The sequence below is a fragment of the Pogoniulus pusillus genome, chromosome 28, assembly GCF_015220805.1.
Source record: "Pogoniulus pusillus isolate bPogPus1 chromosome 28, bPogPus1.pri, whole genome shotgun sequence".
NCBI classification, from domain to species: Eukaryota; Metazoa; Chordata; class Aves; order Piciformes; family Lybiidae; genus Pogoniulus; species Pogoniulus pusillus.
In genome coordinates, this window is record NC_087291.1 from 1,481,519 (window position 1) to 1,508,923 (window position 27,405).

The 27,405-nt window shown below is 48.7% G+C and overlaps 1 protein-coding gene across 2 annotated transcripts; it reads right to left on the reverse strand.

Moving 5' to 3' along the window:
- Positions 1–27,128, reverse strand: NR1D2 (nuclear receptor subfamily 1 group D member 2). Of its 2 annotated transcripts, XM_064167275.1 has the most exons (8): positions 26,845–27,128; positions 23,285–23,545; positions 21,602–21,690; positions 20,538–20,682; positions 18,139–18,743; positions 13,159–13,344; positions 8,435–8,645; positions 1–3,149 (listed from the first exon to the last, which is right to left on the reverse strand). In XM_064167275.1, exons 1-8 carry the CDS (start codon positions 26,858–26,860, stop codon positions 2,953–2,955), a joined length of 1,710 nt encoding a protein of 569 aa, XP_064023345.1. In that variant the 5' UTR covers positions 26,861–27,128; the 3' UTR covers positions 1–2,952. The 2 variants fall into 2 exon arrangements, with proteins under 2 accessions (XP_064023345.1, XP_064023344.1); XM_064167274.1 differs by lacking the exon at positions 26,845–27,128 and having other exon boundaries at positions 23,285–23,606.
- Between the last annotated feature and the right edge of the window lie 277 nt (positions 27,129–27,405).

Genomic DNA, 27,405 nt, shown 5'->3' on the forward strand with positions numbered 1-27,405 from the left:
TTTAGGTTGCTGACATAATGCCCATATTTAATCTTTTGAAACAAGAACAGAAATCAAGAATAAAATCAAGAATAAAAACTCCATTTAAGTCATACAGTACATTAACCTTTCAGCAATGACCCAGCCTACAGTACTCAAATGCCTTGCATGAAGTCTATTATCTCAGCGTTTAACAAGTGTATAACCAGTGACACAGTGAAGGAACAGCTCACGACACACAGCTGGCGCGGTGAGTTGCCACTTCCTTCCAGCCAAGGTCTGCAACACGTGGGTCACTTTGGACAGTGCTTTACTCCGTGTTTTTGCTCAGTCAATCTGCTTGGGGCTTCTATTTGTTTCTTTCCTGTTCTTAGAGTTTTTCCCTTAAGTATAGGAAGATAATTTCCAATGAGATTGCACAAGTCAGAATATCTATCTAAAGGCATAACATGGTCAAGCTAACTAAAAATGGAATAAGCAGTAAATTACTCAGTCCTGGTTATACATTCCTAAAGGCTTAACAATACAGCTTTAAGAAAAGAAAAACATAATCAAAACACACACACACACACAAAGTAACCCCCAACCAAACCAACCAACCAACCCACACCAAGCATACGCCCCCCAAACACCAACCCCAACCAACCAACCCCACAACAAAACAGAACACAGCTGTAAGGTGGCAGTTGCTGTAGGAAGCCTCCTTCCCTCCCCGAACACCCCAGAGTTAACTGCACTTCGCACGTTTGAAATGGGGTCTACGAAGCCGTTTCAGCTCCTAAATAGCACACCACATGTGACTGTCTTCTCTAAAGCTTGAATGGTTCAACACATAATTCAGTGAAGCTCTCAAACAAGTAATACTGGTAGAACGCAGACTGTGAACACAGAGCAGGACAATATGCCCTGGCAGCACGTTTGGATAGCAAAACTGGAGGGAGTGAAGGGCCAGTATCAAGTGGTTACAGTAGTTCGAGGCAGGACGGCTCTGCCTGCAGCAGCTGTGGAGGGGCAAAGGGTGGAGGTGGGGAAAAGGGTGGGACCTTCTGCTCCTTAGCCAAGGCTAAAGCAGGCTCCTCCCTGTCCCTCACTCAAGCACCGTCTCTCCTGCTCCTCTGCTCCTGGCCCCCTGGCCACCGCTTTCTGAGGGGCACTCCCCAGCCCAAGGGGGATGAAAGCTGTGCCAGGGTGCAAACCTGAAGCTTAGGGGCAGGTAGAAGTCTGCTTCTTTTCCAGGGCTCCCACTGGGTGGACTCGCTGCTGTGCGAGAGCCACTCCAGCACGGTGAGGAGGTGCTCTGCAATCTGGCAGCTTTCTGGCTCCTGGCCTCACCTACTGCATACATCTCAATGCAGGAACAAAGGGAGAGGTCTTCCCCTCCACAAAGTAGTGTTATCAAATGCTAGAGACCCAAAGGGCTATCTCCAAGGTAAGACAAGGGTAATGGAGCATCTTCTTCCCACATCAGCAAAAGAGAAATGTAACTAATTAACACAGCTGCTTTTTTCTTCCCTTTAGCTCTTTTCTGGTGCTAGGTCCTGATACGAATGCAGAAAACCCATAGAGAGCCACTTTCATAAGTGGAAAAGCAGTGGAACCTCCAGGATCTGCTTGGTAATTTGCTACTGGCATCAACAACAACAACAAAAAAGTCCTGTTTGGTTTTTGCAGTGCTCTTTTTGAAAGGAAAAGTCCAGACCACCCAGTGCACCTTCTCTGCACACACACACACACACACACCCACCAGACACACACACCAACAGAGAGCTCCAGAACAGGCACGGGAACCACAAAGCCCGAACTGTGACTGAGCTGGGGAACCTCACATCCCTGTTCCCAGTTCTCATTGAGCAACGCAGCAGCAGAACGGCGTATTGCGAGAACACACAGACACCGAAACACAGCCACGGACACGTATGTTTCTGATAGATGCTGTTATTCACCTGGTCATTTCCTTCTGGCTGTGCTGAAGTTTAACTTTAAAGAGCACCTGGTGCTTCTTTTGTCAGAACCTTCCAACCTCAGTGGCAAGGGACAACCTCTCTCTCGTCGGCACGCCAACCATCTCCTTGAGATGCTCTCAGGATCCCCCCCAGAAGTTGAACCTGACTCTGCCCCTTTGGTGCCACTCTGTTTTGTTTTTTGGTGGTGGTGTTTTTTCTCTTAAATTAACAAACACAGCATATTTAATACAAACTTGATGTTTCTAAAAATTAGAAATGCTCAGATAATTTCAGCAGTATGCAAAGTGCATCTGTTTGGTTCTTTCCATAGACCACCTTCTGGTTTAAATTCCTTCACAGTTTAAAATATTGTGAAGAAATTATATGTATACTTTATGTATAGAACTATTTATATACATACACATATATACACACAACTCTGTACTTTATATAGCCATAAACACTCATTACTTAGCTATTTATAGTATATACACATGGCATGAACACAAACCCTGTGAAGAGTTGGTGCAGGCTGAAACCATTCCATCAGGTTTAATGGAACAACAGTGAAATCGTGAGTGAGTGAGTGACCAAGAGACACAGACACACATCTACTAAATAAGAGAAAGACCAATTAAATCAGCTCTTCCATTTGCCTAGTAGTACAGGATTGTTCCCACCCCGGTCCATGCACATACTCAGCTACCTTTCATTCAGTTCATGAGAGGGCAGTGGTGGTTCTCTTTTTTTTCTTAATGAAAGAATAGTCCATATTTACTCAGGCTCACTGCAGGCTCTTCTGCAGAAGTGCAGCACAGCTGGGTCTGGGCATCCTGGAGAACTCTGAAGGCTGTGCTGCTTTTAGCTGCAAGCACCTGCTGAAGCATTACTGCATGGCTATGGGACAGCTATCGATTGTTCACAGTCTGTGAACTCTCTCTTCAACAAGTGGTACAACTGTATAAATACATACTTTAGCACAAAACAGTTTAACACGAGGCAATTCCAAGTACAAACGAGACCTAAAGGTCTACGGGTGAACTTTAAAGGCCAAGAGTTCTTCAGAGTGCATGTTGTTTAAGGAACGCAAGTCAGGTAACTTCAAAAGAAGTTTTGTGAAAATAGAGGCTTCATTTGGGTGGTTTTTCATGATTAAAGTCCTTAATGCACGGATTAGTGTTTCCTGAAGTGCCTCCACAGAGTTGACATTTTCTATTCCAGAGCGATCTAAAGTGGAGGGTGGGAGGAGGAGGAGAGAGAGAGAAAGGAAAACAAGCATGAGAGCAGATAAAAACACAACCACAAACTGAACAGATGTAGCTTGCAACAAAGGCACTGCAAGAATCACTCACTGAAGTAGTAAGCTCAAGAAAAAGTAAATACTTGTGTCACTGAAGTAACAAGCACAAGAAAAACCGAATACTTATGCCAGAAGTTTTCAAACCCATATACCAAAAGTCTTCCAAACGTTATTTAGCATCAGCTGTCCTAAGCATTAAGCTCATGTTGAGCCAGCCAACGTTCAATCACCTTTTCTTTACCCACCTATGTTTCCAGAAAACATCCCACTGAAGCACACAAATATTTTGCTGAACCACAACTGTCAATGCAAGGGGAGAGGCAGGGCACGGGGAAGTAAAAATGCAAACCACTCCTCAAGGCTGGACATGGAACCCTAAACTTACACTGAAGCTTCATGTTTGAGGAGGAAATCCCACTCAGAACAAGCCACGCTCTCATCTGTGCAATGTGATTCCCAGGGGCAAAAAGAACGCAAGCCTTGACATGACTGGCTCTGTCTATGTTCATGTGCAAAGTGAAACATGATACACCCCAAAATCCCCAACTGAGGAAGATTTCAACATCAAGGAAAGCATTCAGCTTTCAGACACTGCACTCACCCTGTGCCTACACCACCTCTTTTAACAGAGCTGTATTTAAGAGCATGCCTGCTGTCTTTAGGTTGAACCTGAGAAGCTTTCAAGGATGAATTTGTAAGCACAACATCTCACCGAATAACAAGGCTCAGCAGCTGTTTATTCGGAGCTGTAGGCTCACTACAGAAACTCAGCAGGGTGTGTACATGCACCAGTGAGGGACAGGAACAGAAATGTGCTTCCACATGCACATGGAGTTAAGCACTTCACAGAGCTGGGACACAGAATGACAGCAGCTTTCTGGAGCAGCACTGAGTTAGATGACACAGTCTGAGTACCTTCTGCTGTCAATCCAATCAGACTTCTCTGGTGAACAAGCCTAGGAAATCCTCCTATACTATTTTGTGCAGATCTCTACTGCTGTGGGAAAAAATACTATATAACCCACTTAAGAATCCACCTTGAAGCAGTTAATGTGTTCAGTTCCTTTAGAAGGACTGTTCCAGAACCTTCTAGCAATGAGGAACTTTGATTAACATGAAACTGTATGTATTAGCACATGTTTCACTCTTCCATGAAGACTGGCCATTAGTTTTCATAGCTGCTAAGAGAGCATGAGTGGAGAGTTGCCTCCCAGCCTTGATTTGTTAAACTATCTATTCCACTTGCCCTTTTCTTTGCAGAACCTTTAGTTTTGCAGGGGTGATGGCATTAGCACAGAATAGGCCAGGTAAGGTTTCTCAGGAGCTCTGTACAGTAACAGTGATACTGCCTGGCCTCTGAAGACAGAACACAGTTGTCTTTCCTGGCTGCCTCAGCTGAAGTACTGTGACGCCCTCCTTTGATCAGTCCAAGTCTTTCTGCACGTTCTAAGTATCTATTGTGAAGTAGTTATTCGTGCAGTTGTGTGGAGATGCTTCTGACAAATGTTCTCTCTACTAGCACTGTTCAGACATTGATGAACATTTCATTTTTTCCACTGACTGTGCTAGTTTGAGCCTAGCTAGGCTGTGAAACACTGGTGATGTCTGCTGCACTCATAGGCTTGCTGAGATGTACAAGAACAAGAACACGAACATAGATAACACAGTTGCTGTCTGGGCTTTGGGCTGAACTTTCTCTAACCTAACCTGCCATCTGTGTGACTAATCTACCTGCTTCCTAATCCCTCTGGCCAACCCTCAAAGCTACCTTGAGCATAATGCAAAGTCTTGGTAAGGTAGAGGAGTGGGAGGAAGGTGGAGGGGTGGTTGGGAGCCCCTCCTGGGGACTCAGGTTTCTGGGAGGCTGTTGTGTTTCTGTATTACTTTTTAACTTGTATATTTCTGTATCTATTGAAACTATTTGCTTGTATATTGTGCTAAGCTGTAAATATAAAGCTTCATTCAATGTCCAGAGCCTCTGAGTGAGTCTAGTCTGGGTGATTTCCAAATTGTGGGGGGGTGGGGAACACCCAAACCATCACACTGACCTAAAAAAAAATTAAGCATCCAAGAGTCTTTGTACAAGACTTTTAACTAGTTTAACATGGTATTTTGTACTCTGCATCACTCACTCAGGACAGAACAGTCATACACCCCTGTCTGCTTCTGGAAACTATGAGTGGCTGTCAGAGGTCTATGTCCAGGTGGAGGTCAGCGGTAAGTGGAATCCCTCAGGGATCAGTCCTGGGACCAATCTTGTTTAACATCTTCATCAGTGACAAGGACAGTGGCAATGAGTGCACCCTCAGCAAGTTCACTGAAGACACCAAGCTGTGTGGTACTGCTGACAGGCTGGAGGGCAGGGATCCATCCAGAGGGACCTGGACAGGCTGCAGAAGTGAGCCCAGGCCAACCTCATGAAGTTCAGCAAGACCAAGTGCAAGGTCTTACATCTGAGTAGAAGCAACCCCAAGCACTGACATATGCTGGGCAGTGACTGGCCCTGAGGAGAGGGACTTGCGAGTGCTGGTGGACGAGAAGCTCAACATGAGCCAGCAGTGTGCTCTGGCAGCCCAGAGAGCAACTAGAGCCTGGGCTGCAGCAAGAGCAGTGTGGGCAGCAGGTTGAGGGAGGTGATCCTCCCCCTCTACTGCACTCTCCTGAGACCCCACCTGGAGCACTGCATCCAGTTCTGGAGCCCCTATTACAATAGGGCTGTGGATGTACTGGAAGGTGTCTAGATAAGGGCCACTGGGATGATCAGAGGGCTGGAGCAGCTCTGCTATGAGGAGAGACTGAGGGAGTTGGGGCTGTTCAGTCTGGAGAGGAGAATGCTCTGAGGTGACTTTATTGTGGCCTTTCACTATCTTAAGGGGGTTACAAGAAAGCTGGGGAGGGACATTTTAGGCTGTCAGGGAGTGACAGGACTAGGGGAATGGAACAAAGCTGTAAATGGGGAGATTCACACTGGACATGAGTAGGAAGTTCTTCACCATGAGGGTAGTGAGAGCCTGGAATGGGTTGCCCAGGAAGGCGGTGGAAGCCTCATCCCTGGAAGTGTTTAAGGCCAGGCTGGACGAGGCTGCAGACAGCCTGAGCTAGTGTGAGGTGTTCCTCCCCATGGCAGGGGGGGGTGAAATTGGATGATCCTTGTGGTCCCTTCCAACCCTGACTGATTGTATGATTCTTGATTGCTATCTTCCTTTCAGTAACACTCTTAATGGCCACCTTCCTCCACCTTTAGCTCTTCTTCCAGTTACAGCATCTTTTGCCTTCCTCTGCATCTCCGAGTCATCCTCTCTGGTGCTGTTCCTCAACTCTTCCTCCTTCTCTAAGTGAGTTTCATCTTCACCTTAGGACTCTGGTCACACTGCTCCTTGAGGGGCAGCGTGGAGGTGATCTATCCTTCGAGAGCTGTTAAATCAACAGGTGCCCTCTCCTGGCAAGCTCTCAGACTGCAAGCAGATACTCTAGGAGTTCTGCTGGGGGCACTCCTGCTCTTAGGTCCCCACTCAGGGACCTTGCTCACTTAACTCACTTGTACAAGGAACAACTTCAGCATTTCAATTCATTTGCAAGCTACAAAGTGACGTTGATATGAAGAGGGCTGGACTTGCAGTGAGCACCAAGGTTACTCATATGCCTGCAATATGGTACAAATGCACGTTTGGGCCCAAATGCTAAAAGCCTCATGAAGATGCACTGTCTGAGAACAAGTTTGTGAAGAAGTCCAGGCTGCAGATCAGATCCCAAGATAGTTTAAAACAGGTAGCAATAACGTCCAAAGCTATGATCTGAAAAGCCCTCAGTAGCTGTCAAGAAGCCTGAGTAGCAAACATGTCCTCTTTCTGCCCTGTTGCACAGCTCTGACATGATGTGCACATTACACAGCAGGCTAAGCCCTGCTGGGAGCTAGCAACAGCACGGAGCAGAGCCTGCAAGGCTGGGGGGCGCTAGCTCTGTGCTAGACACGTATGTCACAGAGCAGACTGCCACTTGCATTCACAACAGGGGGTGCAGAGATTGTGGTGCCCAGCTAAGCAAGCAAGAATGGTTGCAGCTGCAACAAGGATGGAAGAGGCCTGGTTCTCAGTCCTTATTTTAAAGATTGCCTCCAGTCTAATCAATTTAGTTCTTGAAGGAAAAAATACATAAACACTCTGGAAAAGCAACTAAACCCCCGGTTTTCTTGCTGCTACCTGAACATCTTCACTGACAGACTATGCTGCCATTCACTCTAGCTTTTCCAACTTGCCAACCCTATGCCACCCTCTACTTATTACCACTGCTTACAAATTGAAGAGGCTACAGCTACCCAATCCTGTGCTATTACATTTCAGTTAAGCCATGCACAAAGCTGTTGGACTGAACCATCCTACTTTGTTTACAGAGGCTTCATGCACCTATAACCATGCCTGGGGTGCTCCTCCCCGTTAAGAAAGAAGGGGAGTCTAAAGCACTCACGTGGAAGAGGTCCACTTGCTCAAGAAGTGAGTGGTCCCTCAGTGCTGGCTTGCTGCCTACGTGGGCACTGCTAGCATTCCTGCTAGCCACCTCTGGAGCTCCTTACCCAGCATGCAGAGATCCTGCATCTTGTGTATGCGGAGTTAATGTGCCTAATTTTAGGCTTTAGATAATACTACAGAAGTAGGTGCTTAATCCTTCTTTGAATCTGGGCCAGAGTGCTCTGCATATCCAAGGACTGAAATAAGATAGGAGGCTGGTGAAGATGTTAGCAGATTGGCAGAGCTTTAGCCGTAAGGAGTCATAATGCAGATGAAGAAGGCTTTCTTGCTGACATCAAGAGAGATCAAACTGCTGGGTTTAGGCTTAAGTAAGATACACGCAACAGACTTCAGTGACAATACTTGTAGTAAAAATACCACCTTATCCCAAGACTTAAACTATGCAAGTCAGGAGTAATTTCACTGATGCTGTCCTGTGAAACACAGATGAGTCAAACAGTTATCTATGTGGCCATCAGGCAGCATGTTCAATAGAAAGTGGTAGGAAAATGTAAGCCCACTGTCACCTTTGTCCAAAGGGTAGCAGTAGAAAGAGCAGGTATGTAAAGAAGTAAATCACAGCCTGCTAGTAGCTTAAAACCTACTAAATCACTGTGAAAACAGAGTGTATACGCTTTACAGGAATCTTTTTCTAGACAGCCATATTCCAGTTTTGGCAAAGGTTCAAGTTAACTTTCTCTCCTTACCAGCAGACACCAGGACAACTGCTGTAAACAAACTCATCTCCTCGTCACTAAGCTGCAGAGCATTTAGTTTCTCACTAAATTCAAACATGGAGTTGAGCAGATCCCCAGCTCCCATTGAATGCAAGTCGTCCACACCGTACTTCTTTCCACTCAGGAAGGTGACAGTACGTTCCTTTGCATCAAACAGAGATGCAAACCGTACCATTAAAACCTGGTGAAAGAAAAAAAGAACAGCAAGAACAGATCAATAGAGGTTCATTTCTAGCCAAAAGCAAAACCAAAGCCTCTTAACATCATTGAGAATGTCTCATTAACTGCTGTACAAGCATCGTACACAGAAACCACCAGCATGCTAGCGCGCTCTTAAAAACCACTGCAAGCTCTGCCTCAGCAGTCTGAGAGAAACAAGTGAAAAACTCAGTGAGTAGGTGCAGGGGAGGGGGCTGCAGCACACGAGAGGGAGGAGAACCAAAACGTAAGCCTCGGACAGCCTGAGTCACAAAGGTAATGCCATTCATAAATGCGCCAGGAGGACAACTTGCGTAAGCCAAACAGCCAAAGGCATACAGAGCACAAAAGAAATGCTTCACTGTCCACACTTCTGAGGAGCACAACAATGCTACTGAACGAGATTCCCGCTTAGCACAAACTCCAGTAGCTCCACTGAAGCCACTGACTGACACCATCTGAGGATCTGGCCCACTAGACATTCCTAGGGAAAGGACCATGCTGCCTCGCTGCACCCACGGGAACCACCACGAGCTCTGGTGGAAAGGAGCCACCTGTACCCCCTTCTAAGGGCTAGGGAAGCAGGGCCTGAAACAGCAATTAGGCTGTAGCTGCAGTTGGCAATATCCCTTTGGTGTTAGCACCTGGGCTGTAGCAGTTGACAGGTGCTGAACTTACCCCTCTGGGCTGCAATACCTCTTCTGGTTTCTCAGGCAATTGCTTCGCTCTGGAATGGCTTGTAAAGTTTCGTTTGCTCGTGTTCAACAACTCTATTTACATTGCCAAGGTTCAAGTTGTACAGAACAACCTTCTTACTGGGAGAAAACGAACCAGCTGGCGGTGGTTATACTTCAGGCTCGCTGTGCGGAATCCCTTGGTGCAACACTCGTCTCTTCTCAACCCCACATAACTGCATTAATGTCAGTGTTTACTACAGGTGAGAGGATCAGTTTTTCAGCAAAGACTGGTGCCTCTGGGGAGCTTAAAGGAGGCTCCAAAAACACACTGGAAAAGCTTTCAGAATTCAAACACCATTCATACACACACTGGATGACCTGCTCCTGAGTTTTAGTAGCCAGATGTGGTGCAGCAACCTTTGTGGACACATGGGCACCGTGTGTTATTCACCTCTGTCAGCTCTACGCCCTTGGAAGATGTTAACTACAGAGTGTAGGAACCTAGCAGAAATTCAGGTGCAGATGCACTCAGAATACAACAAAAGGAGACAAAAAACGGCCAGGCAAAGCTGAACTTTTGCGTTAGCAGGGACCCACCAGGTACACGACAACCAAATGATACTCCTCTTAGAGAAATGGGCTTTAGAAAGATGAACTTCAAGTAAGAGCAACCGGTACTAACACAGGTATTCAAAACCAAAGGCCACGAAGACTTTGCCTGTAGATTTCACTGTCACCATTCTAACCCAAGGAAGAGCTGTTTAGACTACAGTATAGCACATGATCAATTCATCCCGTTTCGCTTTATAGGGTCATAGAATGGTTTAAGTTGGAAGGAACCTTGAAGATCATCTAGATCCCAGCACTCTGCCATGGGCAGGGACGCCTTCCACTAGACCAGGTTGCTCAAGGCATCATCCATCCTGGCCTTGAACACTTCCAGAGGGGGAACCCACGATCTCCCTGGGCAATCTGCTCCAGAGTTTCACCACCCTCACTGTAAAGAATTTCTTCCTAATATCTAATCTAAATCTAGCCCTCCTCAAGCTTAAAGCCATTCCCTCTTGTCCCATCACTGCAAGCCCCTGTAAAAAGTCCCGTCCCAGCTTCCTTGTAGGTGCCCTTCAGGTACTGGAAGGCTGCTGCTGTAAGATCTCCCCCAGAGCCTTCCTTTCTCCAGGCTGAACAGCCTCGACTTTCCCAGCCTGTCCCCACAGGGGAGATGCTCCAGCCCTCTCATCATCTTTGTGGCACTTCTCTGGACCCACTCCAGCAGCTCCATGCCTCTCTCATACTGGGGGCACCAGAGGTGGACGTGGTACTCCAGGTGGGGTCTCAGTCAGACTCTTACTTGTGCATGTTGGGGATAAACCTGATCAGCTCTATCACCCAACCATCACAATATAAGTACACAAAAACCCCCACACAGGCAAGTGCTTGCTTGCTTCCCCACCACCTGCAACCAATTTACCAAGTCTCTGAGTCTATGGAGAAAGTGAGTCACTACTCCAATGGATCCAAGGGGCTTGCTAGCTCCAACATCAATTATATTTGGAGTAGGGGCTTATGGATATGGGGGGGACACCTCTTCAAATCCACCTGAGTTCCCAACTTCATGGTCACTTCTGTTTCTGGAGATGGCTCCCATACAAAGTCATGCAAATGCCACCACCATACACTGAGCTCAACAGTGCTCTCCAGTTAGAACCACAGAATGATTTAGATTGGAAGTGACCTCAAAGACCATCTAGCTCCAGTCCCCCACCATAGGCAGGGACTTAGCTATACATGCATATGAATATCACAGAATCAAGCAGGTTGGAAGAGACCTCCAAGCTCAGCCAGGCCAACCTAGCACCCAGCCCTGGCCAACCAACCAGACCATGGCACTAAGTGTCCCATCCAGGCTTTGCTTCAACACCTCCAGGGATGGCGACTCCACCACCTCCCTGGACAGCTAGGCAGCTTCTACACCAACACTGTCACTGCATCTCCTTACCTTCAAATGAACAAGCACTCCTTGAAGATGGGGTGCTGGTAACCACAATGCCAGCACTGCTATACACTGCCAAACAGGCCCAGAGACAGTGCTTTTACTTAGGTTCTTCTCTTAACATGCAGACGTTTGGATGCCCTAGTTTAGCTACCCAGCAGACAGAAATGACCTTGTCTGCATGAGGCTTTCAGGATGCTTTTGCCTCCGTGGCAATGGATGGTTTGTTAAACCTGTCTTTTTCCCCAGAGCCTCTCTATCATTATTTTTGGGTTGTCTGGTTTTCTTGTTTGGTTGCTTGGTGTTATTTTAATGTTGCCAAGATGTCACAGAGGTCTCTAACTACAGGCAGCAACTCACTAAAAGAAATCATTAATGTTTCTTACAAGTAAGTTAACAGGGATAAGCATGGAGCCACACATGAATTCCCCTGGACATGGAAACCGCATTGGCAGTGCCTGTAACTGGCAGAAAGGCATATGAATGGGGCTCCAGAAAAGCTCGAGGTGAAGACAGGCCAAGACAAACCACTTGCAAAACATAAAAGCTTTGCTTTACATTATAAGAACAGCTCAACGTTTTTCCCCTCTCCCTGAGGGCACTGGACAGTATACCACTTTGCAGGGTAAAGAACCAACATCTTTGTGTAATGTAAACAGCAGCATAAGAGGCTGTAGCTGAAGAAGTAAAAAACAGCTTACAAGAATTGTAGGAGACTAATAAAAGGTCAAGTGTAACAGGAGAAAAAACAGACAACAACAGAAGGGAAGATGCAAAGAAAGTGGCAGTCTCTAGGCACCAAGCTTCCCAGCCCAGCAAGTATCCGCTTTAGAGGTGGGCTGTATGAACGCAGACAAAAGAGCCAACGCGCTCCACGAGAAACGTCTTCGGTTCAGGCAGACAGGGAATCCAACACTCTTCTTTGGAAGAAGAAATGAAGTGAACAAGAGCGAAACATGGCCAACTCTGCCCTTCCAGAACAGCACAGCAAGATTGTATACTTGGCACTTCAGCTCCTCTGGCTCTCAAAATTCAAATTTCACATCTGAATACTTCTAAAATGTGCACAGTCACCAACAGACTCAAGTCTGGAAGGGTAACCAAACCTGATGTGAACATACCCTGGTGAAGGCCATTAATGATAAAACAGCACTGAGCCCTTCAGCATCTTTCCCAATGTAACAGCACTAATTCAGCACATGCTGGCGAGTGGGTGAAAGTAGCCACGAGGACCAGGTGGCATAAGTCTAGTGTAAGTTAGGCTGCAGCTGGTGCTCTGCATCTAGAGAGCTGCAGCAGTAGTTAGTTACCAGTTTTACTGCTTTGGAGATTGAGGCTTCAGTAACTGTCAGGTGCTACCAAAGACTTGGTCAATATGGATGCTCTGGCTTTGGCAGGGAGCACAGTGTCAGAAGGAAGAACACAGAGAGCAATGAACACATTCCACTACAAAACTGGTAAGTCAACAGAGAGCATTCTAAGCTATCCACCCTTCCAGACGCAGTCTGCTTCTCTCCAAGCCGAGACAGCAATCAAAGTAACCACTGCTACACAAACCCAAGAAACTCCTCATTAGTCACTTATTAGTGCCCAGGGAGGAGGAAAGTGTAAAAGGGCTGAGCACTTTTAACTACTTGGAAGAGGGATAGCTCACCAGGTTATGACAAAAAAGAAGCCATGGACAACATCAGCTTAAGGGAAGCTCAGAGCTAGCATCCACAAACAAGCTGCTTTTGCCTGAGATAACCCAGATCTATGAATTTTTGTTCTTAAGGGAGACTGACACACAGCTTGTCATGTCCACACAGCACACGTAGTGGTCTCACCTCAAAGGTCCCAGCCTTCAGGAGATTAACCTGGTCATGTTGAGAGAGATCTCGGAAACCTGGGATGCGCTTGGCGAACTCCACCACTTCCTTCACTGCAGGGGTAAAACTCAGGGAAAACTCTTCCCAGACTTCGTGGCCAGACTTGTTTGGGTCCACGTGTGGAGTCTTACTCATTGGGCAGACCTGATGTTTACAGAACATAGACAGAAAATAACTCTTAAAGATATAGCAGCAAATACTGGCAAAGAATTGAAACAAGTAGGTTCATACTTCAAAATTCTGCACTAACAATGCACAGAGAAAAAAATGCCAGTATTCCTCAGGCAACTCCAGAGCAGCTGGATTTCCTATGGAATCACAGAATCAACCAGGTTGGAAGAGACCTCCAAGCTCAGCCAGCCCAACCTAGCACCCAGCCCGAGCCACTCAACCAGACCATGGCACTAAGTGCCCCAGCCAGGCTTGGCTTCAACACCTCTAGGCACAGCGACTCCACCATCTCCCTGGGCAGCCCATTCCAATGCCAATCACTCTCTCTGCCAACAACTTCCTCCTAACATCCAGCCTAGACCTGCTCTGGCACAACTTCAGACTGTGTCCCCTTGTTCTGTTGCTGGGTGTCTGAGAGAAGAGCCCAACCCCACCTGGCTACAGCCTCCCTTCAGGTAGTTGTAGACAGCAATGAGGTTTGCCCTGAGCCTCCTCTTCTGCAGGCTGCACACCCCCAGCTCCCTCAGCCTCTCCTCACAGGGCTCTGCTCCAGGCCCCTCCCCAGCCTTGCTGCCCTTCTCTGGGCACGTTCCAGCACCTCAACATCTCTTTTGAATTGAGGGGCCTAGAACTGGACACAGCACTCAAGGTGTGGCCTGAACAGTGCTGAGCCCAGGGGCAGCAGAACCTCCCTTGTCCTGCTGCCCACACCCCACAGCAGTCCATTAACAGTCTGTCTCTAGATCTGCTGACTTTGGAAATGGCACCATTGTTCATAGTGAAAGACTTGAGGGAACCCACGTTACACCCTCCTTCCCTGATGTCACTCACACCTGACATCTGGATTTCTTTTACTTGTACTATCCTTCTGATCTTGCAATTAGTCACGATCTTGCAATCAATCAGTGGCAATCTCAGTCACTACTACATTCATTCTCATACATCTTTCCTGTTTTACAGGCAACTGCAGTGATTCACACAAGCATACAAAGGTGCCAACGGTAGAACACAGAACCAAGCCTTGATTTCCCAAGTGACAGGTTTCCCTCCTTGTTACCAGAACAGCCTACGTGTTTCACTGACTTTTGCTCAGTCACTATGACAAAATATTCTGTCTTTTATAGAAACAGGGGGTAATTTTTTGTACAGAAGTGTGAATCCATTCCAGTGAGATCAGATGCACTGGCCAAGGCAGACTGACCAGGAGTTCCCACCATAAAAGCCAGTCAGATAGACTGGGGCACCTTCGCTTCTGCACCCTGAAACTTACATCTTTTAATGATGTTTATATTTGAATTTCACCTGCCATCATCAAGGATGACAGGCTCTTGAAGTATTCCTCACAACTCTACTGAAAAGCATACACAATGCTACCTATGTTTTCCTTCCTCCTCATTTTTAAACACTCTTCACAGTTTTAGAAGGTCTCCAAAAGTCTCCACGCAACAAAGGCTGTCGGCAAAGCAAACAGCAAACAGTGAGGCTGCATCTGGAGTACTGTGCCCAGTTCTGGGTCTCCCAGTTCAAGAGAGGCATAGAACTGCTTGAGAGAGTCCAGCACATAGCTACAAAGATGATGAAGGGCATGAAACACTTATCTTACAAGGAGAGCCTGAGGGAGCTGGGGCTGTGCTGCTTGGAGGAGACTGAGAGGTGACCTCCTCAATGGTTATCAATATGTAATGTGGATGGAGGCTGGGGCCAGGCTCTGCTGGGTGATGCCCAGGGACAGGACAGGGGCAATGGGTGGAAGCTGAGGCACAGGAGGTTCCATGCAAACATGAGGACATTTTTTTCCCTGTGAGGGTGACAGAACACTGGAAGAGGCTGCCCGAGGTGAGTGGAATCTCCCTCTCTGGAGATGTTCAAACCCTGCCTGCGTGTGTGTTCCAGTGTGATCTGCTCTGGGTGATCCTGCTCTGCAGGGGGGTTGGAGCAGATGAGCTTTCAAAGTCCCTTCCAAGCCCTTACATTCTGTGACTTACAGGAAAGCCCCTGAGGGTCTGCCTGCAGCCACTGAAGAAGGCTCTCTGGGACAGCAAGGCAGGAGAGAAACTGTTGTGTATAACCACATAGCTGCCTTGGAGATGGAGGCCAGACACAAGTGCTGTGCTGCTCCAGCTAGAGGAGACAGTTGGACTGGATGAGCTTTGGAGGTCCCTTTCTGTGAAACAGATCAGTAAGTCCTCAGAGCTGCACCGCTTTTGCAGGGCATGTTGAGCCTGCTGACTGCCTGCAGCCATTCCTTGTGTGGCAGCTCCCTGGCTCACCACAGCATAGGCAACAGTAAGCACAGGGGCAGGAGATAGGCAGAAACCTCTCCCCAGCAGACAAGGAGCAGCACTGCAGATGTATTGGTTTGGCATCACTTGGCACACGATGTGTTGTAGGGTAGAGAAGGGCCTCTTCCATAAGCTGAAAATCATGAAGTGTTTTGGCCAAAGGGGAGGTCTAGGCACACAACCATAAGTACAGCAGACACTAACCACTGCTCTGTCCATGATACTCCAGCGGTTCCCAGGGGTATTTACTGTTAAAAGTACAGTACTGCCAGAAAACAGAGAATCTGTTTCAGCACTCCTCTCTGAAGTGGACACAAAAAGGCCTTACCTTAACTCCCACGCACTTGGTGCCAAGGAGACACTGCCACATTCCCCTCCCTGCGCATTCTGTCTGAAGTCTCTTGATAGACCTCTGCCCAGAAGTCACAGAACCACAGACTATCTCAAAGTGGAAGAGATTCATAAGGATCATCAAGTCCAATTAACTGCTCCTTAAAGGACTACTTAAAACTGAGCTGTATGACTAAGAGCATCATCCAGCTGCTCCTTGAACTCTGAGAGGCTTCCCTATGAAAGCAGCTGCCAGCTCATACAGTCACCCGCTCTCTTTAGAGGAATCTGTTTGACTTGGGGGGGTATAGAGTTAAAAACAATCCAAAACCCTGAACCTCTTTCTCCATATTGATCCAGAGCCTAATGACACTACTGTTGCTGACTTACTTTCATGGAATCATAGAATCAGTCAGGGTTGGAAGGGACCACAAGGATCATCTAGTTCCAACCCCCTGCCATGGGCAGGGACACCCTACCCTAGATCAGGCTGGCCACAGCCTCATCCAGGCTGGCCTTAAGCACCTCCAGGGCCTCAACCACTGCTCTGGGAAACCCATTCCAGGCTCTCACCACTCTCATGCTGAAGATCTATTTTGGTTAGATCTTGCTCTCTGGCAAAACCCTCATTCATGTCAGGAGCAGGGGGAGGAAGCAACTGAAGCACTCTCTTGGATTTGGTTTTGCTTCCTGTGCTGGCTGTGTTAAACCTCCCTGCAGCTGCTATGCACAGGTCACACTGACTGTGCGTCTGCAGGCAGCGCCACCCTCTACCTGCCCATACCGCAGATTTAACCTCTGCTGATAAGGAGTGCCAAGAATGCTGTCCCAGTGACTCCACATACTTTCCCTTCAAGGAAGGGAGGTTGGAAATTAATATTGTTTGCCAAGGGGTAGGGCCCGGAATCTGCAATAAAGGTTGGAGCCTGCTAGAGATCGCATGGTTCACATATGCTCCAGCTGCAGAGGTTAAAAACAGCCCAAAACCAGCAGGGGAAAAAACCCAACCAAGAAACAAACAACAAAACCTGGAAATCTGGCAATAAAATGGGCAGCCTTCATTGCATGGAGACTTTTGGGAGTGTCAAAAACCTCTGAAGAACGTGAAAGAACTATGAGGAAGGAAAACAGCAGTAGCTGAAGGACTTTAGAAGGGTCAGGGGCTCACATTTCTTGACAGGAGAGCAGGATAAGAACAAGGATCTTACATTCTCTCATCCCAGGCAATTCCAGTGGTAGAGAGAAGGCCAAACTCTGTTAAAAGGCTTACAGAACTGATACAAGGCACACAGCAGGGCCCTGTTAAGGAAAACAAACCCAATCCAAACCTGACCCCAATCCAGTATCTTCTGTATGTGAGAAAACAGGAAGTATCATTGTTAAGAATTCAGCAAGAAAATGTTCTAGCAAAGCAGTGAAGTCATCTAAGACCCCCCAGGAGCGTCTTCAGAGCCTCACTTGTGTAGGTACCACAGAAAAGATCCTGCAATTCTCCTCAAGTGGTTTAGCTGTGCATCTTCCTTCTGCCTCTGTTCAGAGCTGAAGATGTTCTACAGAAGGATGCACAGCATGTGTGTCCCATAGAGCCTGACTTCACACTGCTTGGAATACGATCAGCCTGTCCCCATTAAGACATAAAATACCACGATCCACTCACCTCCCTCCCCTGCCCACCTACCCAGAAAAAAAGAGATTTCAGAACACACTAGAAAGAACACACATACAGACTGACTTAGAATCCTAGCCCTGAGGATTCACCCCAGAAACTCAATGGGAGTACCTTTAAGAAAAATACAGCACACCTGACCCTAGATTATTTTGGAGCAGAGTCTCCAAGAGGATTGAGTCAAGGGAATTTATAGACTCCTAACATCTACTTTAAATTTTAAGTCAAGCCAGTTGCAAAACCCACACTCCTTAAGCTTAGTCTGCTTTCAGTTTGCTAAAAAATGGACAGAGAAACCTCACCACTTGATTCAGATCCTCCATGCAATTTGGGCCATTACTCTCCATCACCATCATTTAGGCTACCAAACTTGTGTCACTACGTTAACTTTCAGCAGTTGTGCAGCTTCACTGACTGAAGAGGCATACTGGACCACACCCACTGCTAAGCACCTCACTAAATCAAATCAAACAGTTGACATCAATATACCAAATGCGTTCTTCCTCCAGTGCTGCAGGAGTAAGTGGTATTCCTGTTTGGAGCAAAGCCATCTGCCGGCATCCTGTCGCAGAGTCGCGGCGTATAGGCACTGGTGAAGTTCATACAGTGGCCATTTGTGAAACACACGGCGTGCCCAGCTGGGTAATGCAGTGCACTTCTGCCTCTGTACTGTCCGCCGAGGTGCTGCTCACTGTCAGGGTACTGAGGGCCCCCAAGCCCACCACCACAGTGCTCGCCGTTCGAGATGTACTGCTCGCTGCTCTTTGGCGCTCTCTCCCCGCTCTGGGCCTGCATCATCTCTGCTGCGTTTTGGGACTGTTCTTGGTTGTACATGAAAGTGTCTTTGTGGGCCCTAGTGACCATACCAATCACTTCTTCCTTAGCCATGTCAGCACCAGGAAGGGGAGAAGGACTTTTGATGGTTTCCTGCTCTTGTTTTGGCTTGGAGGAAAGGCCTTCCTGAGGAGCTTGCTCTTGATGTTCTGATATCGCTTCACTGGGTAAGTGGCCGCTTATCATTGTTTTCATGGCACTCTGCATTTCAATCAGCATCCTCTGCTTTTCACGTTTGGGAATACGGCCAAATCGAACAGCTATCAAGGTGGAGAAACAAAACACGGGGAAAAACCCAGCGTCAGCCCTGAGAGTGTTAGCAGCAGGCACAGACATCAAACCAAAACTGAAAAAGCAGCGTGCATGCACACAAAACACCCAAGCAATAATCTCGCCTCTCACGGCAAGGCTTCAACTGTTCTCACCAATACTACAGCCCCAGGGGTATTACAACTGAGGTGAAGATGCTCCTGGGCATAGGAGAGGCATGAGATATGAACTGTATGCTGCTGTGTCCACACGGAGAGGAGGCAGGACCAAAGTGCACCACCTCTGAAACCTTTTCCCCTTTTGTTACAAACCTGGCCACACACAGAGCTATGTCAGCTTATGAGGTGTCAGGCTTTAAGACTGGATCAATTAAATCAGTACAACTTTGGGAGTCGATAATTAGCTGAATTTAAACAGTCCATATTGTATGTTTTTGGTCCTTAAATGGAGCAAAGCTGGAGGTGGGTAGATTCAGCCTGGACGTGAGGAGGAAGTTCTTCAGCGTGACAGTGGTGAGAGCCTGGAATGGGTTGCCCAGAGAGGTGGTTGAGGCCCCATGCCTGGAGGTGTTTAAGGCCAGGCTGGATAAGGCTCTGGCCAACCTGGTCTAGGGTAGGGTATCCCCTAGGAGGATTGGAACTGGATGATCCTTGTGTCCCTTTCAACCTTGACTGGTTCTCTGATATTTGAATCTAAGTCCTAAAAGGCAGCTCCTCATGGACCAGTACATAACTTGCCAAAACAATTAAGACAACACTGAAATGAAGCTTACCTTGGTAAATCTTCCTGATAACTTTGCCTTGAAAAGGACATTTTCTGCTGGCAAGGGGATGGGCATCATTGTGGCTGCAGCCTTTTTGGCCCTGTGCCAGGGATTCTACAACTGCCTTTACTGTCCTGTCCAACCACAGCCTTACAAGGGCTTATAACCAGTTTCACCTGATGTAATTACGCTCTTACAGTAGTCCATCATTAATGTAACTTATTACCTTTCATTAAAACAGGTGCAACCTCATGCGCAAACAAGCGCCTAGGGGATGAAATAACTCCTGTGCACCAGAACTCAGAACAATTATTTCAAGTATTAGCACTCCACCCACTAAATTATGAACAGCCCAGGATTCTTAGTTCTTGTGAAATAAACACCCAGAGAAAATTAAAAAGTGAAACAGAGGGAACGGCTCTGTTCACGTCAGTAACATGTAGCAAACTAACGCACTGCAATTTCAACATTACACTGTTTAGAAGTTGCAGGGAAAGGATATCCAGCTGTGCTGAGACACAGGTCAGCATTACCCTTTCCTTCTTGCTCCCCTCCTCCCTCCAAGAGAAAAAGAGAAGAGCAGATACCTGCTCGACTTATGCATCTGAACCTAACTCTTCAGGCTCTACAATAACCAGCTTAATGCTACTGGCTTGGGTACAATTCCCTTTCATTGAAAAAGGAACAGCAACAATACAAAACAAAAAGTGAAAGAGAGAAGAGTCTCGTTCAGCACCAAGCAAGATACAGCTTGTTAAAACTAAACTGAGACTCTTACAGCCATCCACTGCAGCACATTACGCTGCATCAGCCCCCAGAGATGGGAGCTCTGCGGCCAGTACAGCGTTACCACTTCAGGAGGTTCACAGAACTAGTCAAGCTGATCTAAATGCCCTTGGAGAGGAAACCTGTCCACGTCAAAACAGCTGGGTGTGTTTTCTGCCACTAAGACTCCTGGCAATTGGTTTTGAGGTGGACAGGAATCCCTCTCAGAGGAGCACTGCCCAGGAGTGGAACGTACCATCTCGTGACATCCCAACAGACAGGCATTTTTTGAAGCGACACTGCTGGCATCTGTTCCTATTCATTCTCATTATAGAGCAGTTGTTATTCTTCAAGCACTTTTTATATTGGATGTTCTGCTGAATGCTTCTTCTGAAAAATCCCTGTAAACAAACAAACAAACAAACAAATCCCCACGACCATTACTACAGCACACACCAAATCCTCCTGCCAAGATTCACCTCTCCCCGAGCACAGCCACCCGCACTGTGTCTCAGCAGATGCTTTAGTGCCATCGGACTCGAGTGATTTTAAAGAACTTGCTGCCCCTCAAGACTTACTTCCCCTTTGTGCATGGTCTGTGTTGAACTCACACTACTTAACTACAGAGTATGTTCCTTGCACAGGCAGCACCTAGCAGTAAAATACCTCCAGCAACCTATCACCATACTGTCAGTTTGTAAGATATGCCCTCAACCTCCTATGACACCAAGTGGAAACATGAAAAGTCAAAATCAGGTCTCTTGATTTCAGTCTCCACACAGGCAACAAAACCATCCTGCTGCACTGTATGACCTTCAAGGGCAGCTCCTCCACATAAACCTGAAGGTGATAAATCTCCTCACAGAACACAATTCAGTGTTACAATATCAGAAAATACAGATCTACTGACGTATAAACAGGCAAGTACCCAGTCCTGGCTTTCCCCAAGGTGAAGAACTGCTTTTCCAAGGCTGTTCCGTCTGCGTTCCACCCCAGGTGACAACTCACACCCACTATCTCTTAATGCAATTAACATTCACATGTCTTGTGTGACATAGTCATTAGTATCTCTGTCTCCATTTCTTCCTCTCTATCATTCAACTCCAGGTCAGGCAGGACTGGACAAGGAGCAGGAACAGAAAGCACTGCAGTCTGGAAAATGCTGTGCATGGTTAAGTGGTTTGCCTTTTCCTACAATTTACACACTGAGTTTCTCAGAGAAGCAGAGCAGTAGCCTTTTCAGAACCATCACTTCTTTAACCTCTTTGGGGATAACTTGAGCATTTAACCAGCAGAAAAGTGAGTAGAAATGCAGCTCACCTTGCAGCCCTCACAGGCATGAACACCATAATGAAATCCTGAAGCAACATCTCCACAGACTTTGCAAAGAAGAACCATGCCATTAAACTCTAGAATCAGAACAGAGAAGTCAAGGATACAGAAAATGAATGACAACAGCAGGAACATGTTGCTAGCTTTTAAAACCTGGACTAAAAGCAAAATATGACAGGTCAGTTAAATGTACAAAAAAAAAAAAGCCCCACCAAAAAGAAAACAAAATCACACACACAAAAAAACAAAGAAACAAACCAACAAAAACCCCCAAGAAAAAACCCAAACAGCATAGAACAGACAAGAAGAATGCAAAACACTTCTGACCAGTTCAGAACATACTAGTGCAAGCAGTGGGGGCAGATGAGATGACACAATCAGGAAGCACTCAAGAGAAGATGGAAGAAGCACTACCTATCCACTGAATGTTCAAGCACAGTAGTACTGCACCCAGTTGTAGGGAAAAAGCCTGCTTACACTTACACACTTCTGAAGCTTACTTAACTATACCACCAAAGTTAAGGCTCGCTCTGTTTTTCCATCAGGACAAGCCCATATAAAGGCTACAGTATTCCAAACAGAGCATAAACTTCTCTTAAAAACAGAACTATTAAATGACACATTATTATCTATTGGAAACGAGCCATACACTCTAACAAGTTAGGACTGGCAACGCAGCCACATCTCCATCTACTCACAGCTAGGATGGCTTGTTTGCACACTTGAGCTTGAAAATCCCAGCCTTGTGGATATGCTCATGGGGTTTGGGGTGTTTTTTTTCCCACCTATTTTATTTCATCTTGCCAGTTATTTTTTTTTAAGTATTAAGTGTTGGTCTAACTCTGAAACCAACAGGAATTTCACCAGTGACTGTAATAACCACAAAGTTACCTTAACAGTGAGCAACACAGACAGCTAGAAAATCTCCCACAGAACCATATTCTACCAAAAAAAGTCATTTAATTGACATTTGGTTTTCGTTCGTGAAGAGGAACTAATACCTCTTCTTTTTTTTTTAAGGTTTTGAAAAGTTCTTATCATGAACTTAGGGTAGGAAGATTAAACAAAAGAAAAGTATTTTTAAGGTGCAACTACAGATGCTTCTTCTACCTTCACAGCAATCCAAAATGATAAAACAATTCTGCCAACAGAAAAATTTGGTCTCCAAAATAACTAAGTCTAAATTCCAGCTGAGTGCTTGTTGAAATATTCATTTTGATTCCTACCCTTCCAAATACAGTTCTTTAGCATCGATCTTCTCTTGCTAGCAAACAAAGTATAAGGCAAATAGTTGCAGCTAGATTATTAAATGCATTTTATAAGACAATCCTTTCGTTCTGTCTTAGGACTTAGTTTTTTACATCCAAATTAAGACTTGGGATGAAAAAGATAGAAGTCACAGCTGCAGCTATGTAAATGTAATGGTTTGGTTATTTATTCAGGTCCCAAAAGAATTTTGAGTCGAGAGAAAGCGAAGGGGCAGGGGAGGGAATATGAAGGAACAAAACAGACTCTCAAGACAGATCTACAGATACTTCTGAAGGTGATTTCTGATTGCTATTATCTTTACTTCACTGTACAAGCAAGCCACATGAAGACCTGCTTGTAATATATGGGGCTGTAATGTGTAAAGGAGAAAATGGGGGCTTCAGAAACTGGCACCCAACGTACTTGTGACTCCATTATGGCTTTTTGTCAAACCAGCAACACTTGACTGGTTTGGTTTAAGAGTCTCCTCCAGACAATCGCTCTTGGGTGCCCCATCAGAGCCCTTGCTGTTCCGGCCATGGCAGCTTCTTTCTGAGGAGGAGCTGTTCGGAGAGGATGGTACAGGCGAAGAGGACGACTGAAAACCGCTGTCTGAGCTCTCGCTGTGACATGAGGCTGGGCTGGATGCCGAGCTTGAAGAGCTGATGTAAGCTATTACACCCCCTAAGGCAAGAAAAAAAGGCAGCATGTAGTGACATAACAAGCAGACATGCACCACTGCCATGTGAGCCACGCCATGACCCAGCACCACCAGACCCAGCCATCACGTGTTCCTGGGCACACTGCTCTCCCTCTCCCCCCGCCCTCCGGCCTCTCTCCGTTTGTTTTCAGCAGCTGACCTCCCCGGCTGCCCCATATCCTTCTCCCGTCTTATCAGCCTCTTTGGATCCAAGTTGAGATGAAATGGCAGAATCAATAGACAGTCACAAGCCATGGTGCTGGCAGGATGGGGCAGCAGGGAGAGGGCACAGCTCAGCCTAAGGAGGGCTCCCCTGCCCACCCTCTGAGCAGAGCTTGTCTTGAGCCACAGCAAGGACAGGATCTCGCTGCGCTGTGGAGCCAGAATGCAAACAAGCTAGGTTAGGGACAGAAATAGGGCAGGGAGAAAAACTTCATGCAGGCTAAGTGCCAGAGGCACAGAAAGGAAGGGCGGAGAGGTGCTCGCTATGCAAAAGGGAAGGTGGCGAGGGAACGAAACAGCACTACGGCTTGGTGAGGCTACCGAACGCCGTTTGTCCGAGCCTCTGCAGTGTTTCTAGCAGCAGCTAAGGACTCCGACTGCCAGCCTGCTGTTGAAAAACAGTCTCTGTCCTGCCACGTCTGGCAATCTGATACTCTTGAGAATCCCTCAGATGAGGCAGCTTTTTGTCCTCTGGCAGACCTGGGAGCAGTTCTGGCTTTTCACGGCTCCCTTTTTCTTGCTTGTAAGCAAGAGAAATTGTTCTCACTTCATTTCGAGTTTGCCTCCAAGGCTTAGCATTTCGAAACTCAATCTAAAAACATTTGGTGTTTCACACAAAAATGTCAACAGTGGGAGCCACACAAACGTTTAAATTAACTCCCCTCAGCACCTTCTGGTTTATGCCTGCACTGCTCTGTGAAGTCTCTTCACAGACGACTCAGCATCCTGCAGCAAGGAGCCCCACACACCGGCAAGAACTGAAAACTTTCAAACTGCCATGCATTGGCTTCCACCGGAGCTAAACAACGCCGGTGCCAGGAGAGTCCTTGATTAACCGAGCTGGCACGGCAGGTCAGAGCTGGAGCCCCTCACAGCAGCCATTGCCTCCTGACAGTTAAGGGCTGTTACTGCTGTTAGGCAGCAGTGTTATACAACCCAAGAAACAGCTAGAAAGTCTGACTTAACACATTTTCATCACCTTGAGCAGCTAGAATGGTCCTCGCAGCACTTCTGCTGCAGCTCTACGACCCCACGTCTACCACAGAAACTGCCACTGACACCCCCAAGAACGTCCAGGTGAGGAGTCCCCAGCAGAGCAGAAGTCAGACACGTGTGCTACACACAAGCTGCTTCTCACATTCCTGGGCGCCAGTGCCTCTGGGTCCCACCACAGTGGTCGACCCTGAACAGATCTTTTGATAAATCCTCCACACAGCAAACCATGCGTTGAGGGTCAGGATTTTGGGGACAGCAGGACTGCAAAGGGAACGTGGGTCCAGCGATCACCTGAGAAGAAATCAGTCAAACACCCATGCTAGAGCAACACACCACATTATCTGACAAAGGTCCTGCTATCCTCTGGCGCTGCACATGCCTAGGCCAGGTGTCAGGTCAAAGTTCACAGTCCTCCTGGTCCAAGGGTGGCACCAAGGCTCTCAGCAGGCACTATCCTTATCTGCAACGGGCAGAGCAGGGCACAAAACACGTCCCCTGAAAGGAACTCCACATTTCTCCACACTGCCACCTTGCTCAGTTATCTTGAAACCCTATCCCATAAAAAGTGATACTCTTTTCCCTCAAGGAGAACACCAATGTCATAAGGGAGCACAGACTCTACCTAAGGGGTTCCACTCCTTGAAAGCCTGAGGAGACCCAGATAAGTTGGGCTGCTCCTGTACCTCACACAGCTTGGCAATCTTGTCTGTTTCCTAATAGTTTTGTGATTTTAGGAGTTACGTTTCCCTATGAACCCTAGTTTCATTTGAGAAGCAGTTTGAAGTTGTCACCTTGTGCTGTTTATGAGCTGCAACTTCAAGGAGCAGAGAGGTGACGACCTCTGTGCATGCACTCACAGACGTCCTAGTACCCTGCAGAAAGGGACACTGCTGCTCAGTGCCAACTTGGACTCTGTAGAACAGTGGGGCCTTGGTCAACGAACCCGGGCGAAGGTGGTATGCCAGGTCCTTCTAGGGATGCAGAGGCACGTCAGGCTGAGAGTTGCGAGGACCTCTGGCCCTTCGGGTGCCACCCGGCAGAGACGTACGGCGCAGGGCGCGCACCGCAACGTGCAAGTATTGCATTTACACATCTGTTTCGGAAATGTAAGGGCGCAGAGGCACGGAGGCTGCGGCCAGCCGGCCCCGAGAAGCTGCAGCAGGGGTAGCCCCGGCCGGCACGGCCAACATCATTCGCCACCCTCCTTAACAAAGAAGGAAGGAAAGCCGTGAGCTATAGAGCGGCTGCCCTGCCCCTTCGCACTGCACCAGGCGGCGCGACCGGGGCAGCGGCGCTCCCCGCCGTCAGGCGGAGCCGCCTTGTAAAGGCCTGGCCCTGCCCCCGACCATCCCTTCCCGATTACACAACACCGCCCCCGCGCACCGGGCCGGTCCACGTGCGGGCCGCGCGGGCACCACCGCTGCCGCCGCACACGGCCCTGCGCGTGCGGCCCCTCGCCCCCGCGCGTCCTCCGCCAGCTTCCCACCGCGGTCACCGCCTGTCCTCCACCAGAACCCCCCCGCCGCGGCAACAGCCTTGCGCTGACCCCTGCCCGTCACGGCGGCCTCCTGCCGCGGAGGCGGGTCCGCGCGCCGCGGGGGCGGGGCTGCCGGCGCCGCAGCGGCGCGGCCCCACGTGTCCTGGCGCGCCCCTCCGCCGCCGCCCCGAATGTAGGTCACCAAAACAGCGGCCGCCCGCCCGCCCGCCTCACGTGTCCGCGCCGCAGCCGCCCCGCGCCGCCGCCCCGGCACTATTATGCAATCCGCGCGTCACGGCCCCGCACGGCCAATGAGCGGGCACGCCGCGCGGAACGTAAACACAGCGCGCACATGGCTCGCCCGGCGAGTCCATGTGAGGCGGCGCGCGGCCGTCCCGCCACCAGCGGGGCCGGGGCTGGGCAGAGCCGCCGCCCGCCGCGCTCCCCTGCTCCGAGCCGCCCTGGACGGCCCCTGCCTGGACCTCCCGCACCAGTGCGGTTCGCCACGGCGACCTTGCAAAGCGCTCACTCCCCTCATAACCCCCACCCGCTCCATCCCGGCCCGCAGCGGCCGCCCCGGCCGCTTACCCGCGCTGACTTCCATGGCGGTCTCCTGCCGCAGGGTCGGGTGGCGGCGCCACGCTGGGCTCCACCGAGCCCGTTACGGTTGAGCTCAGCTCCGCTCGGCCGCTGTCTCCCCAGCTCCGGTCCCCGCCGCAGCCCTACATGCAGCCGGCAGGCGAGAGAGGAAGGCGACCGCGCTGCCGCCTGTCAGAGCGGCGGCTGACAGTCCCCTCCGCGCCGCCCTCCCTTTACAACAAAAGCGATCGGGCTCCGCGCAGAGTGCGGCACCGCGGCCGCCGCCCCGCCCCGCGGGCCGCCCCGCCCCCGCCCGCCCCCCTCACCCAGTGACACACTTTCCGCGCCGCACGGGCTGCGGGCGCCCGCGCTCACGTGCGGCCGGCGCGTGCGGGCGGCGGGGCACTGCGGCGGGGGCTCGGGCTCGCAACCGGCTCTGCGTGGAGACCCTCACCGCAGCCCCCTGCAGCCGTCTCTACCGGGCTGGCGCCGCCGCTACTGCAGGCAGCGCAGCACTCTCCCACCGCGGCTCTGGCGCAAGCATGCGGCCGCGGAGCCGCGGGGCACGGA

What these genes read in the sequence shown, in the direction of transcription:
- NR1D2 (XM_064167274.1), bottom strand. Translation starts at nt 23,606, where the DNA reads ATGGCAGTGGTGCATGTCTGCTTGTTATGTCACTACATGCTGCCTTTT. An exon ending in TGTTGGGATGTCACGAGATG is followed by an intron (nt 18,744 to 20,537) that starts GTACGTTCCACT and finishes CCACCTTGATAG; the next exon opens with CTGTTCGATTTGGCCGTATT. An exon ending in TGAAGGCTGGGACCTTTGAG is followed by an intron (nt 8,646 to 13,158) that starts GTGAGACCACTA and finishes TTCTTTCACCAG; the next exon opens with GTTTTAATGGTACGGTTTGC.